The sequence below is a fragment of the Populus nigra genome, chromosome 6, assembly GCF_951802175.1.
Source record: "Populus nigra chromosome 6, ddPopNigr1.1, whole genome shotgun sequence".
Classification (NCBI taxonomy): domain Eukaryota; kingdom Viridiplantae; phylum Streptophyta; class Magnoliopsida; order Malpighiales; family Salicaceae; genus Populus; species Populus nigra.
Window position 1 is genome coordinate 18,891,571 of NC_084857.1, and position 19,143 is coordinate 18,910,713.

Genomic DNA, 19,143 nt, shown 5'->3' on the forward strand with positions numbered 1-19,143 from the left:
TGAAAACACAAAAAAAAACACATGGACGTCAGTTAAACAAAAATATGCTTTCAATGGTAATTTAGTTATTTTACCATGCTTTAAAATATGGAAAGACCTACTTGTCTCTAATCAATATGATAATGACTAATAGACCTTACAGAAAGACCGTATTATTCCCCAATAGTCAGCTCATTGATTTGTTTAGGGAAGGGTAAAATGGCCATTATAATATTACAATGAAAAATGAACCTTCTCACATTGAATAATGTTTTTCGCTCGTAATTAGCTTTTGTTAATGCATGAATATATAGATTTTTTTAATAAAATAAATAAAAATTTATTGGTAATTAGAGGACTTTTTCTTTTAACTTGTGTATATGAAGAAATGTTTAATTGATTTGTTGTTTTTTAAAATGGTTTTTACCTAGATTTGGTCTTTGTACTCTTATATTTTTTTTATTAGAGCCTCACCCTCTTTTTTGTATTGATTATGTCCCTCTATTTTTTATTTTGTTTTATAAATGTGATTTCTTTATAACATCATTGGTCAATACACATAAATGATACCTTTTTGTCAAAGTTTCCAGAAGAATGCTTGACACATGTTTCTTTATAGTATGTGTACTAACTCTTTGATTTTTAAAATTTTTCAAGGTGAAAATCAAATAATTAATTTTTTTATTAATTAATAAAAAATAAGTAAGTAAATGAACATAATTAATTAAAATAAATTATTTTTCATGTGTTTATTTTTTATTTTTTTAATACTATATAATTTCATAAATGAAAAAGTTATTATACTTAAAAGGTGTCATATGTGTAGTGAAGAGTCAAACTCACATAAATGCCACATATGATAGGCTAGAAACAAGGCTAGAATGAGCTAAAAAAAAAGCTTGAAGGTAGTAAAAATAGGTTGGAATGAAGGTGGTTTATCAATCATTTCTCGGCCATAATCAAGTTTGAAAATGGGAAGGTTTATTCCTCCCATTTTCAACTATAAATAGTGGTCATTAGTAATAGCAAGATAGAGCCAATATAAACAGTAAATGTCATATATAATGAGTTGGAAACAAGGTTAGAATGAGCTAAAAAAAGGCTTGAAGGTAGTAAAAATAGGTTGGAATGGAGGTGGTTTGTCAATCATTTATTGACCATTGTCAATGTTGAAAATAGGAAGGTGCATTCCTCCATTCTCAACTATAAACAATGGCCATTGGTAATAGCAAGATAGAGCCAACAGAAGTAGTTTGCAACATTAAGCAAGACAAAGAGATAAAGAGAAATATAAGGCAATTACAGAGATTGGGTCAACATTCATTATTGTAGATTGCAGTTTTCTCTATATAAAATGAAATTGGTTGCTCTATAGACATAGGCAACTGAACTATGTTAAAATTATGTCTCTTGGTTTTTAACATTAATTTCAGGTCCTAACAACTAGTATTAGAGCTTTGGAAAGAAAATAAAAAGTGTTTTGATTTTCTTTTCTAGAAATGAAAGTTATCTAAAATATGTTTTGAACACACCATTGGAAAAAGGATGTCAAGGCGAACATAATGGTGAAAATGACATGCAAAACGAAGACCTAAAAAGGCTGCATGCTTTTCTACACACCAACAAGAAGCTTTCCACGTGCCTTTTATGTGCAGTTACCCCTCCACACAGAGAACAAATTGCCTCACATGTAGATCATCTTCTTCACCCGAAAACCCAAATTCATGACCTCTGAAATTATTTTAGTTAAGACCTAACCCATCCACATTAACTACTAGGTCAGTGTCTTGGTGCCACCATATAGGTTCCACACCATCTTTATGGTTCGATCATCATGACACATTAACATACACGCCATCAACCATGTTAGTAAATGGGTACCATCATCCAAAATGTTGGTAGAGGAGAGCATATTAATGTGGTTAATCCTACATGTAATCAAATTATTTTGCTTAATCTAAATCATCCATCAAGTTAGATTTCTTTTAGAGATGGAGCAATATAATGTCATCTTGGTGAATAATGATGTTTACAAGAGAGCAATGGGTTTGGAGAATAAGTAATAGTTGTTGGAATAAAAAAAAAGTTAGATAAATTAGCTATGAATGCATTTGAAATCATCTAAATCACATTTCAAACAACTCTCATAGTCTAAATCTAGAATTGATGGTGGATCACATTTTAAGAAGGGATTAATTAGATATAGAGAAACTTAATGTCATCTTGGTGAATGATGGTGTTTAAGAGGAAGAAATGACTTTGAAGAATAAATAGTGTTTGTTGGAATCAAAATGTTTGATGGCATAAACTTTAAATTATATTTTGCTAACAAATAGTAGTGATCTAAAGAGCTTATAAGTTGAATTGTTTAATCAAGGGATTCAATTGAAAAACCTAGCCTTATCAAAGATGATTTGACATGGCTTTATACCTTAAGAAAAAGGCAGAATTGGGTGCTCTAGATATCATGAAGTGTGAAAAGATTTAGGTGGAGAAAATAGATGTAGGGTTGATAAGACAAATGATAACGAGCTTGGGATAAACTGAAGCAATAATAAAGCTGTTAGATTTTGAGGCTCGATATGAGTACCAAAAACTCCCTAGTGAAGATCTCCCCAATAAGTGTTACAAACAATAAAAGTGAAAATTATATAGTTGTTGTATGTCAACAAAACCTTATAAAAGGGTGAAGAAATGTTTCTTACACACTAATAATGAATAAGAAATCAAACCAGAGTTGGTTGGTGCTGCATACTACTCCATATATGCATGGGCAGGTTGAGGAGAGGATGCTTATGAAACTAGCAAAAACATTCCACCCAAGAGGATCTTTTATCACTAAATCAAGGTAGTGCTTATAAGTTTTTAGAGATATGGTAGAAAATGGAAGGAGTTTCTGGTTGTGTATAATTTTGAGTGGGGGAATGAGAGAAAGTCAATGGTTCGACTAAGCACAAGTTGCCAAGTATGAAGAGCAGTGTTGATTGACTTTCATAGTTGTTGTTTTCATGGTAAAGTGAAAAGTTGATTGAACTCTTAGATGAAGAGAGAATAACTTATTGAGTAGTAAAACATGACTCTTTAGTAGGAGTAGAGGGCATGCACATGGTCTTGGATAAGTAAGATCTTATAAGAGTGGTGAGCTTTTGATGATATTGTAATACTCGAATAGTGAATGCCATACTTATATTATCAAATACTTTTGTATAAGAAAACTTATGATTGAATGGTCAGACTCAGGTGAGGAAGAGATTTCACTAGGCTATCAAAGAAAATACAACTTATATGAAATGTAAAGCTGTATAATGAGCACACTACCTAAAGACATAAATAACATTAGTCGTCCACATATACAATGATAAATAAGCTACTAAAATCAAGTGAGAATTAGCCCATGAAGGATGAGGAACTGAAGTTGCGTCATTTATCTCCAAGTGATAGATTATCAAGTGTGGAGATGAACTCAAAGAAATGCAAGCTATAATAAGTAGAAACAAGGCTGGAGTGAGATGAAATAGAGAGATGAGGAACTAAAGTTGTGTCATTTATCTCCAAGTGATAGATAATTAAGTGCGAAGACTATTAAGTGTGGAGACAAACTCATACAAATGCTTGCTACAATAAGTAGAAACAAGGTTAGAGAGAGATGAAATAAAGGTTTGAAAGTAGTAAAAAATAGGCTGGAATAAAGGTTGTTTATTTTTCATTTATTAACCATAATTAATGTTGGAAATAAGAAGGTTTGTTCACCCATTTTCAGCTATAAATAGTGACCATTAGTAACAGTAACATAGAGGTAACGGAAGTAGTTTACAACAACAAGTAGAGTAGATTGTTATAGAACCTTGTAAAATTATGTCTCTTGATTTTGGAAATCTCAAGTTATAACAATATATAGGTGCAGACAAACAATATCATGATGAATAAATTTTTATAAAATAAAATAAAAAGCATAAAGATTTAATTAATATATGAGAAAAAAATATGAGGTTTCGATTTAAAAAAGTCAGAAAAGTACGCTTGATTAAATTTGAAGAAAACTCTTTTAAAAACTATACAGAATAGATTATTATAATAGTAAAAAAAAATTATATCAAGTTTTTAATTATCAAGTCAATGATAATTTTTTTATGTAGTTTACCTATCAATCATCTATATAATTACAATAATTTGATTTCATTTAAAGATTAATTCAAATATACATATACACAAATTTGTACAATGATAATATTTTACAAATACGTGTGCAAAAAAATGTTTAAATATGGAAAAGATTAATGTTAGAGAAGGTAATGTAGATGTTTTTGTATTTATAAATTAACAAATTAAATTGTTTCATTTATGTTTTTTGAAAGTAAAAGATGAAGTAGAAAGTCCCCAACTCATATGCTTATTTATTAGTAGACGAGTTGGCATGCCCGTGCGCTGCCACAGGCGTATAGAAAAAATATCTATGATGGTATTATAATTGTGAATTAATGCTAGATAAACCAATATTTTATGAGAGAGAAAAATTATAAAAATGTGAGAGCTGAGCATTGGAAGGCTCAGGATCAAGATTTGTAGTTAGCCATGATGACCATGTTAACGTAACAACTGAGCAAATATAAGTTTCATTTTTTCGCTTCGATGAAACATATGGAGAATCTTGCTCATTATTATTTTTTAATAACCCAAGGTGTTTGGACCAACTTATGCGCACCACGACTAATCCCCAAACTCACTGAACACTCTCCAAGCCCAGTAGGCAGGTAAGACACCGCGGGGGTGACAGACGTGCACACAAAGATTCAAACCTAGGATGCAGAGGCAGAGAATTCCCTGCCAGGACCGCTAGGCCACGAACTTGGGTGCGAATCTTGCTCATTATTAATTGCATATGATGATTGCAAGCATTGTTGTCGGGTGGTCATGTATGAATAAAATCTAGTTAAAAAAACAAAACATTGAAAAAAGCTTAACATGAAATTAGATAAAGAAATGGTGCAAGGAAAAAGCAATAATAAAATTGAGCTAAGACTTAGAGCAGAAACACTGACATGATAGGTATAAAATCAATAATTGAAGTTACATAAACATAAGGGTTTTATATTAATTAGAAAAAAAATTATTTAATTATTTAATATTGCATTTGCTTTTTATTTAGTTATTATATTTTTATAACATAGATTATATATCCAACGCGTTAACTTAGTTGACTTTTTTTTTCTTTTTCTTAATAATTTTTTTAATTGCATCATATATATTGGCTTGATTTAAAATTAGATTTCATGAGTAATTTATTTTTACTTTGCATTATATTATCTTAATCCAATGATTTGAGAATAGTGTTCAAAACGTAGACCTGAATTGACTTGATTTTGTTTGTGTTTTTTTTTTCTAATTCCAGCAGTTAACACTTGGTTAATTGGGTATTGAGCTTTGTAATTTGTTTTGATATGATTTTTATGGAGATATCTTGGCTTTAAGATTAAGGTTGTTGGTTTGGACATTTGAATCCTAGTTAAAAAAGTTTTTTTTTTAATTTTTTTAAGATTATCTCGGTTTCATGACTAAGCTCATGGGTTCTTAAACATTGGATTTGTATTTTAATGGGTTGTTCTCATTTCATGATTAAAGTCATAAGTTTATCGGGTTAACTAAGCGCAACAATGAATTAGCCAGAAAACCTCGTGAGAAAGATTAAAGTTATAGCACAATAAGGCATCAACAAAATCCAGCGTATCAAATATTTATTTTCTATTTTTTTTTTGTTATTCTCTAAAAAACATTGTAGGAGTATGATACATTATCTTGATGAACGGTATCTCGACAGGAAAAAATTATCTTGCATAGTCCTTGACAATTGACCAAAGAAACAAAAAACAAAGATCAAATTCCAAACAAAACAAATGAGCAACGTAGATAATAAAAAAAAAGTTAATCTATTTCTCTACCTAGAATGTTTATTTTATTTCTCAAAGCAACTTTTTAAAAAGTTAGACAACAATAAAACAGCTCAATAATATGGATATATTATGAACAAATACTAGCACATCAACACTTATAGTAAAAAAACACAACCAAAAAATTAATTAAGAAAAAAAACAGAAAACATCAATATATGCTTTCTCGACATTACATGGCAACCAGTGTATATATACAAACATCGTAATAAAGCTGAAGAACAATAAATCCTAAAAATATCTAACTAATAGAGGCAAGTTCAATGCATAACAACTTAAAACAATCACAATATAAATTTTCTAGACGTGATTAAAAGAATATAATTGTTACACCGATATGATAAAAGAATTAAAAAGCAATCGATGACTCTACCTACAGTGATCAACAATGTAAACCTGACACTTTGTTTTCATAACCCAATTAAAAGCGCTCACTTGTTTCTTTTTTACCTCTTAATATGTAGCCTAAACAAACACACAACCTAAGAATGATAATAACCCCTTATTAACAAAAAAAATCCTCAGCGCTAGCAATTCAACAAACCATCAAAAGATTGTTTTTTCTTGCCGAAGTGAATTAAACACACGTACAATCATCATCAATCTGAGCTTAACAAAATGTAGTAATGGCAACAATATTCACCCTAAAAAAGCATTTAAAACTCTCAGACCCTCATCTTAGTTAAGGATTTGCAGAAAAAAACAGCCACCAACTTGTATTCTTGTTTCTTAAATTCCAAGTTTCAAATGCAACAATCCTTCTCTTTATTCTGCTTTTCAAACACCAAACCGCAATTCAAATATCACTTATTTCGCTAATGAAGTATATTTTAATAGAACTTAGAATATCTATTTACCTGGGTGAACTTGCAACCATTTTTTTTCCTTTTGTTCAAAAGGAAACAAACCAAATCTTATTAGACTTATTTAAAAAAGAAAAAAAAGGTTGAATTTCTTACTTATAGGCTTACGGTAGCAAATACCAAGCTAATTAATCTACCAACTTAAAAAGGTTGGCCTAAAATGCTCATTGACTTCTAAATTGTTTTTTATAAGCGGAAATATGTGCAGCCAAACATCAATTGAAATGAAACTTGTGTGGCCAATAAAGAAATTTTTAACAGAACCTAAAATATTGACTTTCTCGGATAAAATGAAGTTAATTAATCTGCTAAGGCTGGCCTGATATGCTAATTTGCTAATATGCTAATATAGCAACTGATTAGAAGAAAACGATTTTAGCCATAGAATCCCAACAGTTAAATTGCACAGCACATTGAAAAGAACACCAAGCAGCAAAAATAATGGTGTATAACGTGACTGACCGAAAATAGCATTTGAGATAGCTCAATAATTAAAATGGTCAACCTAAAAGGTTAAGGTTTCAAAGTTGCTTGGTGGCAAATCTTTAGTTGGTGAATTGCACTAGGATTGTCAAAGCTTCAAACTCTGTCAACATTCAAATAAAATATAAAAAACACGAATATAATAATTCAAACCTTTTCTTATCCTACATTTTAGTAACTTATAAGGTTGAGTTCATGTCTAGGTCATTAGGGAGGGAAAGGCTGAGACATGAGAGGATTGTTGGGGTTCACATTCGATATCCTGCCTGCCTGTCCAGCTAATAACCTCATATTTATCTTTCTCTTTCACACATTCAGTTTCACAACTGACTCCTGCTACTGCTAGAGGCCTCCTACTACTGTTATCTCCTTGTAGATTAAATTGTCAAAATTTAAAGACCCTCAGCAAGACCAATTGTTTATTCAATTAAGAAAAAGAAGAAGGAAAGTGAGTGGGTCCATCCATGAAAGCAGTTGCAGCACGATCTCCATATGGCGCTTCCTTATTTTCTTGTCACCATTATAATCATATCTCAACAGAATTAGCACTCGCTTTATCTCTGTTACTTTTTTTTCTTTTTTATTAATAACAACTTTGACAGTTTTTTTCCCTTGTTATAAGTTGCTCCTCTATGTCATTATACCTCTGCCATATGCATGATTCTGTTTATGTCATGTTAATACCTATTTATCAGCTAGCTGCATCAATGTACATGGCTGGAGATGTGAAAACAATAAGGTATATTTGTTTAGTTCTCTATTAGCTAAACAATTCTTTTAATATGAAACAGTTTTGAAGAGGGTTTGGTCTAAGAAACTTATTCAAGGTTGACGTCTAACGATTTTTGTGTATTTGTAAATAAACAATTGTAAATTATTGATTAAATGTTATCTGTTGCTGCAAGAAAGAAGCGTGTTCCTTCAATTTTTTCAGTTTTGAAAATTGTTGACTAAATGTTATATATATTTAATGACAGTGTAAACACAAATAAATGAATGACCAGAATCAAAAGGGCAAGCCATGAAAAGAACAAATGTAAATTGCAACATGAATTGGCCAAATAAATAAAGATGGGAATCTAAAGCACAAATTCAACAACCATCATAAGGGAAGAAAACATAGCAGAAACAATTTTCAATACAAACTCCTAGCAACAACGCCTTTGCTGGTTGGTTAAAAAGCAAATGGAAAAAAAGAAGAAGCTGGTGTCGCAGTCCAACAAAGCAAGAAAGAGATAACCATTAATCTTGCAGAACATAAATACATGCACATACCAGCAGCGTAGTGTTGCGATGTCGCGGTCGCACAAATTAATTACCCTAGCTTAAAACACACAAGATAATATAGAGCAAGCAAGGGGTCGATCCCACGAGGAAGGTTTAGTTCAGATTTTTATGCTATACGTTATGCAATAGGGGGTTTTGATTTGTGATGATCTAAACTATGAAAGAAATTAAACTAGCAAACAAAATCAATTAAAATCGAAACTTATTAAGAAAACAAATCTTGGTCGCAAGCACACATCCACCTACAGAAATCAGAACCGATCCTTGAAATGAAACTTTAGTTTATATTCTAAATTTTTTATCTCTTCTTAATGTTGGTTAATTAACGGATCCGTCGTATAACTAACCCTAACCAACAAACAATCACAGTGTCTGCACTAATGATTTAATCTAATGGCAGCCTTAAGATCTAAATAAATTCATTAATCTTAACAACCAAGTTGTTAGCTTGTGTTGCTTTGATCGAATGTTCTCCCTAAGTTTAATAACATAGTTCCGCTATAATTATCAAGTTTAGTTGCTTCACAAGTTTATATATCACAACTCCGGTTTTGATATCAAACTTAACAATAGATTGTTCACAATAATAACTTAGAGTCAGCTCTAGCAATTAAGATAAACAATCATAGAAAATATGCATAGGAAAACAAACATACTCATTCATAATACAAACTGAAAATAAATGGAAGAATAAATCTCACAGTTCTTGAAATATGAAGGTGTTTGCGTCCTTGCAACCAAGAAAACGAGCTTAGCCTTACATAACTATTGAACATCTACTCCTAAAGATGAAAGAATGCATGATTTCTGATTTGTAGAGGGGAGAGTATGTGTTTCTTCTCTTATGGCTGCTACCCCTCTTTCTTTTGTTCTACAACACTCTCTCTCCCTCTCTCTTAGCTCTCTTAATAGCATAAACTTAGCTGTCTATTTATACACAAATTGTAAGTAAGAAAAATCAAAGTTCAAGTGTGAACATCAATAGGTGGTGGTAGTGTGAAGGCGGCTGGTGGCTGACAGTTGGTTTGTGGTTAGTGGTTTGAGGTTGGTGGCTTAAGGTTGGTGGCTGCCTTCCTTGACCTTCTAGATTTTCTTGAGGAGCTAAATTGCTGAAATTAAAACTTGGATGTCGGTTTTGATGCTTCGGGATGTAATTTGGATTCGTTTCTTCACGAAACCTGTTTACTGGCAGAATTCAGTTGTCATCTTTGAAAACTCATATCTCCCTCATATGACATCTTTTTTGGCTGAAATTTGGAGCATTTATAGACCTTTGAGTCAGGAATCCAAACCAATTGAGTTTTCATCAATTGGATAGCTACAGCTCTAGATATTGAATTTTGAATGGACAAAGGTCAACATTGGCAGAATGCGAGTTTTGACTTTGAAGGATGTGATTTCCATGCACTTTGTATTTTTATTTTTCTTGACTTAGATTTCATGGTTACATCACGTAGCAGCGTAAAGCAAGCAAGCCTTAACGTGAACAAAGTAGCAACCCAACAACCCAACCGAAAAGAAGGCCAGAAAAGCTCAACAAATCTGCTGAAAATAGAGGAACCACACAGATTAATTATGAATGCATCAGAAAACAAACTAAACAAAGATAGTAAGAGAGGTAATGGAAAGAAGGAAAAAAACCACTAAACTGATGGTGCAACAACTAGCAGGAGAGGCAATGGAGAAAAATAAAAAGAGAGTCCAACAATTGGTGGGCAAAGAAATACATAGACTAGAAACAAACAAACCAAAAGAAAAGATATATGGCTGTAAACTAAAAAAAAACATGGCATTTTCAATTTCTGGTCACACGAAAAATAGAGGACAATTGCTGCACAATGAATCACATGTAAAGAGTGAAAAATCTTATCTCTAACCAACATGATGGTAGTTCTCCAGGCATACCAGACAACCCTTCCAATATCATAGAGAGACCATTGTGACAACAAATAGCATATCAATGATACCACTACTTCATTTAATGTGCACTAGCCCACTCATTTAATTAACAATGGAGAAACCAAAAGAAAACAATGATGTCACTACCTCATTTAATGCGTACTGACCCACTCATTTAATTAACAATGCAGAAAACAAAAGAAAAAGAAGGGCATACGTGTATAAATAAAAAAAAAGATATGCAGGTAGAAACAACTGTTATAATCCATAGTTGCATGAGTCTGGAAGAAGAATAAAATTGCAACATGGTTTAGTTTATTTGTTAATTAGTCTCCAGCTTCGAAATTGTGCTTATTGGCTTAATTGGTTTTATTTGACCTTTGACGTGTGGGATTCATTTTACTCAATTAAAAATAAGAAAGCTAAGTTAACTAATTTAAAATAACTTAAAGGGCAATTTATGTGTTTAGACATTTTTTCTGGTGTTATTTTTTAATATGTTATTTGCCTGTTCTTGTTTTATTTAGAATTTATTTATAAATATGGTGTAAACCGTGTTTTTTTAAATTTATTTTTATTAATTTTTTTATATTTTTAGATCGTTTTTATGTATTTATTTCAAAAATAATTTTTTTAAAATAAAATAAAAATAATTTTAATATAATTTTAAATAAAAAATACTTTAAAACACCATTCTAAAAATTCAGATTACCTTGTATTACGAAAGCAATACTGTGGTCGACAATATATATGAAGAGAGAAAGAATAAAAAAAGAGAGCATATAACTCAACTCGGCTCTTGATGTTGTTTGAAGATTTATTTATTTTTTTAAATAAATTCAATTTTAATCAAGTCAAGCTACAAGTTTTTCGTTTTTTTAAAAATCTAGCTGGAGTTTAATAATTATGGCAAGAGCAACCCCAAATCAATACAAAAATTAAAGCCATGGGCTCAAAGTGGCAAAAGTTGTAAAAAGAGCCTTCATGCAGATTCAACAACCCATTAAAAAATGGTTGGGTATGTCTCTTGGTTTGTTTGTTTGTTCTTTTTTTATTATTTATTTATTTATTTTTGTCTCTTATCAACTCCTCCTCCTCCTCCTCCTATCCATTCCCAAGCCTCCTTTATCTGTCACCACAAGTCTGTACATGCAAAGAGTAAAAGCTCTGTGTCTCACTCATAATAATAATAATAATAATAATAATAATAAAAGGAAACAATTAATTTAAAACAAGCCATCAAAAACCGAGAAAGAAGAAGAAGAAGAAGAAGAAGAAGAAGATGCTATCGAAGGAATCAGGTGGTTCCGCCTTCGATCTTCCCGAGGATGTCTTGCAAGTGTTACCCTCTGATCCATTCCAACAACTCGATGTGGCCCGCAAGATCACTTCTATTGCCCTCTCTACACGTGTCTCCGCTCTTGAATCTGAGTCCTCCCTTCTTCGGGCCAAGCTCGCCGAGAAAGACGACTTCATTGCCCACCTCCAGGCTCAGATCGAGTCTCTCGATTCTTCTCTCTCCGACTCCTCCGATAAGCTCTCCCGGGCTACCCAAGAGAAGGTCCGACCCCGGTTTCTTCACCCGGTTTGTTTGGATTTTATTGTTGTTGTTTGACTTTTTGTGCCTTGACGTTGTTGTTTAGGAGAATTTGTTGAAAGAGAATGCGTCGTTGTCTAACACTGTTAAGAAGCTTCAGAGAGATGTTTCTAAGGTAATTAACTTACAGCTTTGCTTAATTGCAGATTTTTGTTACTCCTTAAACTAATCCAGCTTTACATAATTTGGTAATTAATTAAAAAAAAAACAAAATTGGCTGGCTACAATTGCGTCTAAATTATTATTATTGTATTATATTATATTATATTATATTATACATTAACTTCACCAATTTTTTTTTTAACTATAGTGGCTGTACATTGTTGTCAGAGTTGTAATTTTTTTTTTATATTTGATATTTTTATTATTTCATAGTTGTCTAATTATCATTATTATTTTTTCTAATTTTTATTTTTAATACTTTTTTTAGTTTTTTTTATTTTTTTCTTTACATAGTGAAAAAAAATATTATTTTTTATTTTTTACATTTTAAATATTTATAATATTACACCTATTCTATTTATATCATTTTTTTTATTCTTATCTTTAATTTTTTGTAATTTGTTTTTTAATTTTTTTTCTTTACACTTTTTCTTTTTAAAAATTATTATACAAAGATTAAGAAAATCATGTTTCATTGTGGTAATTGGAATATTATTCTATTTTCTCTTATTATATTAAAAATTAGTTTGAAATCTTATATGTTCTTATATGAAGTATATGATTTTTACTGTATTTTATTTATATGTTCACGGTTATTTTTTACTTGATGTTAAAACATGCGTTAATAACACCTATAAATTAATTTTTTTATGTTAGAAAACAATTATTAGACTTGTAGCGAAACAAGTTGAATAGACGTGTTAATACTTTGTTTTTTGTATTTATTGGCATATATGGTTCTCAATGTATTTAGTTAAATGCATGTATATGCCTTTTGATTTATAATTATATATATTTTTTTTAACAAAAAACACATTTGAAAAGCTTGCATATTTAATTTTTTTGCTAAAAAAAATTATTCGACCCACGGCGAAGTGTAACTAATATGAGCTTTGCATTCTTTTTAAAATGATAAAAAGCACTGCCGAATAATAGTATTTGCTAGATAAATCATGAATGCCCAGGTTCGTGTGTGGATTATCTGCCTAAGACAGGAATGTGACGGGATTGGATTTAATTTTTTTGAATGTGTGCAGCTGGAAGTGTTTAGGAAGACGCTTGTGCGGTCACTTCAAGAGGATGGAGAAAGTTCGGTAAGTTATCCTACGGATTTATTTTGGATGATGAAAAATGTTTTATCTTTGCTCCTTCAAGAAAACTGTTGTGAAATAATGTATGGAGGTTTTAGGGTGATGTTGATCTGGTTTTGTGGCAGGCAGGAGCTCCACAGATCATTGCCAAGCCTACACCAAATGGTATGTGTTATCCTATTTGTTGATGAATTCAAGGCCTTTAAGATGCTTTCATTTACTACTGGAGTACTGCTTACAATAGGATAAGCATCTCATTTCGGGGTTTCTATGATGGTTTATTAATGGCATATTTGGCCTGTGCTTTAAAAAAAAATGCTTGTATATTGTGTAAAATGTTTGATTAAACATTCCAATTACTTTGGACCTCGCAGTTTCTACATTGATTTGTCTCACAGGACGAATATAGAATTGCCTTGAGGTTTATTGTCACCAATTTTGTGATGAGTTGTTCTTATTGTACTAAAGAAAAAGTTGGTCTTGCAGTATTTGACTTAATTTGTTCTTTCATTGATCTGGTTTTCTTAATTTGTTTCAGAAGATGATGCCACCCTGCCACCTTCAAGATATTCTTCAATACAAAGCAAGATTCCAGAAATGGGAAACTCATTTGCAGAGGATCGTGAGACAGATGGTATGCCACAAGTTTGTGGTTTTAAGCTTGTTTCTTAACACAAAAACCCACCAGACTTTAATTTCTAATCCAGTACTTATGTTACTTCATCTCGTTATTTTCATGGCAGCTCCAAGACCTGGCATACCACAGATTCTGCTAGCATCCCAAACAAACACACCCCGGTTTACTCCTCCAGGCTCCCCTCCTAGTTTTTCTGCCTCCGTGTCTCCCACAAGGACATCTAAACCAGTGTCTCCAAAACGACAATCAATGTCATTCTCTATCACAAGAAGCATGGATGATAGATCCTCTGCCTTCTCTTCTCTGTCCTCAAGCCAACATAGTTCTTTGTCAAGTGACGCCGGATCACAAGCTGGTTAGCTCTAAAACTTCATTTTAGAATAAAGTTTATGCAGTGTTTGATTGATACAGATGCCAGATCTCTTATGCCTTGGATACCATGTCAAATGGCCAGTTACTATGATTTGAACCCTGTACTTTTAAAGCTCTTTGAACTTAATGACTCAGAGTTGCAATTTTTTCCGGGAAATGAAAGGAAGCAATGGGATTAGTTGGAAAAAATGAATCAGTGATGACTTTATATGTCTTGAATGGATTCTGAACAGCTTAACTATATGAATTCAAGCAACTTGTTTTACAATTGATGTCACATCATGAGAACGAAACAATTACGCCTAAAAATTTACTCTTTCTTTGTTAATTATAAATCATGTAATCGGTGATTTAATGTAAGCCATATTTTAAGTCTTTCCTTGAGATAAAGATGGAGATGGATTGATTAGTGTAGATTTTGCCTTTTTTTGGCGATGGTTTTCATATTTGTTACCAGATAAGGTTAACAATACAATGTATGTACGCATACCTTTCAATTTTATGTTTTTTGGGAGAACAGCCAAAGACAATGGATGACTTTTTTTTATGAGCCTACCTAAAACTGTTTCGGGATTTTTCATGTAATTTGTTACGTCATTTTATTAGTTCTTGTTTTTGCATGGTTCAGGACGAACTCGAGTTGATGGCAAAGAATTCTTCCGCCAAGTCAGGTGAGTTTTCACTGGGAAAAAACTTGAAACGTTGCACAATTAATAAAATCTGCAGCATTGAATTACATCATAATCAATACCCATGCAAATTTAGTTTTATAAATCTGGGTAGCGTTCTTTCTTCAAATGCAATTTCTTCTTTTGTTGATCAGGACCCGCTTGTCTTACGAGCAGTTTGGTGCTTTTTTGGCAAACGTTAAGGAATTGAACTCCCACAAGCAAACAAAAGAGGTAAATTTCTCTACCACCCTCTCAATCTGTTGTTAACTTCACTTGATTTCAGTTTTCTTCCATGACTTTCTGTAAAATCTCAGGAGACCCTAAGGAAGGCAGAGGAAATTTTTGGTCCAGAGAACAAGGATCTTTACATGATATTCGAGGGATTGATCACTCGCAATGTTCACTGAATATATTTCGCCATAACTGCATCCAAAGCCTGCAAGCACTGGTTTTACAACTTTGCACTCTTGTTGTAAATTATTTTTTTCAAGTGGAGACTTTTTTTCGGTACTGTTCAATTTGATATATTCTTGTGGTGTCGAAACAGTTGATTAAAGTAAACTTATGAATGGCCTGTCCACAATGAATTGTACAAAGTGTACAATAAAATTACCCCAGGAAGGAGAGTTCTTTTCTTCTTTTTTGCCGCAAATGTCAAAGAAGATCTTGTGTGTATGTTCTTCTGGTTGCTTGCATCCCATCTCTTTATGGATAACAGATTCAGCAGGAAATCCGTCACTTTTGAACATTGTTGCAATATCTGGTCCGCATGCATGACTCCTCTCATCATGAAGGAGCATGATCACTTGATCAGGTAGGCCTATTCATTTTATTTTTGAATTGCCATTGATCTTCCCTCCGTAGAAAATGGTGGTTGAGGAGTACAGTAGAGAAGCATCTTGAGACCTCGACGCCTTCGTGCATGGAAATTTCTTCATTTATTGAGGCGGGAAACATGAGCACCGTAATTCTGTAAACATAATAAGAAGATGGATTATAACTGTCTGTAATTCCAGGATTAGGAGGAAATTGTGTACTTTCATTAAAAAAAATAAAAAAATGGAATGCTTATTTATTTATTTATTCATTAAAAAGCATATGAATGTTCGGCTTGATTGCGAGAGATCCTGGCTATGAGATCGAGGCAGAATCACAGATAGAATACAATGAGAGTACAAATTTTGCTGCAAGATAGGCTTTTGACAACCTGAAGGAAGGCTTTCAGGTAATGCGTTTCTTGTGGTGTGCGTTATCCAGCGCAGATGACATCAATCTCCAGCTAATTTATGTGCTTCTTGTCAATCTTTCATTTTCATTTATATGTTTATTCTCCTTGAATCCTCCTGTTTCTGTTTTCTTAACTTCAAATGATGTTACCAAGTTAGTATCTTGTTTTCTTAGCTCCAATTTATGTTTTTTTTTACTTCCCCTTTTATTTGATGATTAGAGTGTTCTTGGGCCAGTTTGCTTGTTAATCAAGACTAGGAATCTTTCCATATAAGTTCAAGGGTGTGCCTCTCCCACCGCTATGATGTATTTCGAAGAATTTGATAAATTCTCTTTTAAGATTTGAATTTAAAAAGTACATAAAGGGGTTTTAACACATTGTTTTTACACGTTAAAGAGATTTAATTATCTTTAAAATCATTGTAACATGATTTAATTATAAAAGTAACTTAAGATGTCATCTGTTTTTGTTTTTTCATTATGGTTTTTGTTGTTATAATTAGGTTTATTTAAGAGTTATTTGGTAATTTCAAAAATATAAATATTATTAAAAAACAATCATATGCATGTGGGACATGTGTTTGTGCGAGCGACATTGTTTGTTAACCAAACACAGCCTGTCGCGGTGGAATTTAAATTATCTTGGCAACTTCTTCATGATGTGGTGGCGTGTGTCGTCAATGGGTCTTTGATTTGGCGCTGATAGCATTTTATTTTTTTTCTTTTTTTTTCTCTCTTCATTGATTTGTATGCTTGACCCTTTAAACTTTCAAAAAAGTCCTTCAATTTATTTTTCCTTAAGATTTGGTTACTATTTAATTTACATGAAATAATTTATAAAATTAGAATTTATTTCAATTTCATTATGCTTTAATTTTTTTTCATTTGTCAGATTTTGTTCTCATTATTTAGATTGTTATTTTCTTTATTTGAGATAATTTTTAAAATTAATTTTTTTTTTAGATTTCATTCTCCTTTGGTGTTTTTTTCCTATAAGATTTGATTTGCATTCTTTTTATTGTTATTTTTTTTACATAAAAAAATTATTTAAATTAATTTTTTTTTCATTCTTCAACATTAAATTAGTTGAGAATTAAGCTTCTTGATTGAGTTCAAGTCTAGGATTTCACAGGTTGTGAATTTAGGAGATTAACCTAGGTTTAGAAGATTCATCCAGATTTGCTTGATTTGTTTTAAGCTCATGTTTTTTTTAGTTTCATCTTTCAATATTTATTTAATTGTAGATTAGAAGTTGTCATTTCTTTTATTTGCTTTCTATTGAATTTTTCATTGATTTTAAAAATGATATGGGTTATCTTGTTCTTCAATATTAAATTGTTTGGTAATTAAATTTTATAGTTTTATTCAATTTGCTTTCGATGTGGTTATCCTAGTATCACAACCAGGTCACAAATTTTGCTTGCTGATCCAGGTGGACTCGGGTCGAGCTTTTTTTTTTTGTCTTTTTTGGATTATATCTTCACCTTTAATATTTAATTTGCTAGAAATGGATCTTTAAAATTTTTCCATTTTAATTTCTATGAGGTTATTGCATTCTCAGTTAATTGTTTCTTTGTTATCGGATGAGATCCTTCAACATTTGCTTTTCTTTAAAATTGATTTTTTTTATCTCAATTTCATCCATCAACATTTAATTGATTGAGAATTGGTCTTTATGTATTTTTTTTTCCGCTTTCTTTTCTATGAGGTGATCCCAATTTTATGTCCATGATCGTGGGGTTAGCAGGTTAATCTAGTTTGACTTAGGGTTTTTTTTAGTTGTTTTTTTTTAATTTTTTTTTTCAGTTTCGTCCCACGATATTTTTTTTATAATTAAGCTTCATGATTTTATTAATTTTTTTTGACGAGGTTACCCCAGTATCCCGGCCAAGTCATATATTTTATGCGCTAACCTAGATGAGTTCGGGTTGAGTTTTTTTACTTTTTTTGTTGCATTTTTTCATTTTATTTATCACCATTGTATTTTTTTTATTTGTGTTATTAAACCATTCAAGTTTATTAAAATCAATATTCTAAGTCTCATATTTATTTTAATAACGCTTGCATCGCATCGCATTAGATTTTTTTTTTTTTAAATGTTGGAACATCTATCTACAATAGTCTAAAACCTAAGGTATCCATACCTTGACCCTTCAAATAAAAACCTAATGCCCTTTCTTTTTATTTAAAGGTGAGGAATATTTTTGTGTCAATCTAAGATTATTTTTTTTTCCTGAAATGTTAAGAACACATCTTTTCACCATAACATGATATATTTAGAAAGAACTTAAGAAACTCATCTTATTTTTATCCTAAGAATTTAACCCAGAAATAAAAAAAAAGATTTGGTTGTTGGAATTAGATCGTCCACCACTAAAGGCACGACTACTTTTGGTGCTTTTATTGTTCTGTCCAATCAAACGGTGATTTAATTTGAAGAGAATCCAGCCGTTCCGTTGATTCGGTTATTCCTTTCCCGGGTTTAAGAGAGAAATTGTTTCATACTAACGTGGCAAGAACCCAGTAGAGAACACTAATGAGATCTTCTCGGCAAACTAAGAGGACGTGCTTGCTTACAAGCCTTCTTCAATCTACTAATTTTATCTATAAAAATTTAAGCTGATAAGCTCAAAATTTATTATAGAACAATCGACAACAAATCAGGGAGGGAGAAACTCTTAATGACAGATAAAAGCCGAATTTAGGGCATCCAAATTAGGTGAAGAAGTGTCAAAAACAAGTAATGGGGGATATTTAGAGAAGCAAAGAGAAGTCATGCCAACCGCTACTTTCATCTCTCTGTCTGTCTGCCTCTCTCACACGCTTTTCCTCCGTTTCCTTATTGGTTTTGTATCGTCTCTTTGCTTTGCTCACCTCTTCGAAACATCATGGAAGATGTCCAACAACCTTCAGCTTCTTTGTGGTACTTT

At 31.7% G+C, this 19,143-nt stretch overlaps 1 protein-coding gene across 2 annotated transcripts; it reads left to right on the forward strand.

Moving 5' to 3' along the window:
* The first annotated feature begins 11,543 nt into the window (after positions 1-11,543).
* LOC133697805 (uncharacterized protein At4g15545) lies at positions 11,544-15,638 on the forward strand. 2 transcript variants are annotated; one of them, XM_062120597.1, is made up of 9 exons: positions 11,544-12,017; positions 12,100-12,168; positions 13,253-13,309; positions 13,432-13,471; positions 13,848-13,940; positions 14,050-14,298; positions 14,944-14,986; positions 15,139-15,217; positions 15,301-15,638. In XM_062120597.1, the coding sequence occupies exons 1-9, from the start codon at positions 11,739-11,741 to the stop codon at positions 15,391-15,393; spliced, it is 1,002 nt and encodes a 333-aa protein (XP_061976581.1). In that variant the 5' UTR covers positions 11,544-11,738; the 3' UTR covers positions 15,394-15,638. The 2 variants fall into 2 exon arrangements, with proteins under 2 accessions (XP_061976581.1, XP_061976580.1); XM_062120596.1 differs by having other exon boundaries at positions 11,547-12,017; positions 13,845-13,940.
* Positions 15,639-19,143: the final 3,505 nt, after the last annotated feature.

Bases quoted from the DNA above. Each gene is read 5' to 3' on its own strand.
- LOC133697805 (XM_062120596.1), top strand. From the start codon at position 11,739: ATGCTATCGAAGGAATCAGGTGGTTCCGCCTTCGATCTTCCCGAGGAT. The intron at 12,018-12,099 runs GTCCGACCCCGG...GTTGTTGTTTAG, and splicing joins CCCGGGCTACCCAAGAGAAG to GAGAATTTGTTGAAAGAGAA. The intron at 14,299-14,943 runs GTTAGCTCTAAA...TGCATGGTTCAG, and splicing joins TGACGCCGGATCACAAGCTG to GACGAACTCGAGTTGATGGC.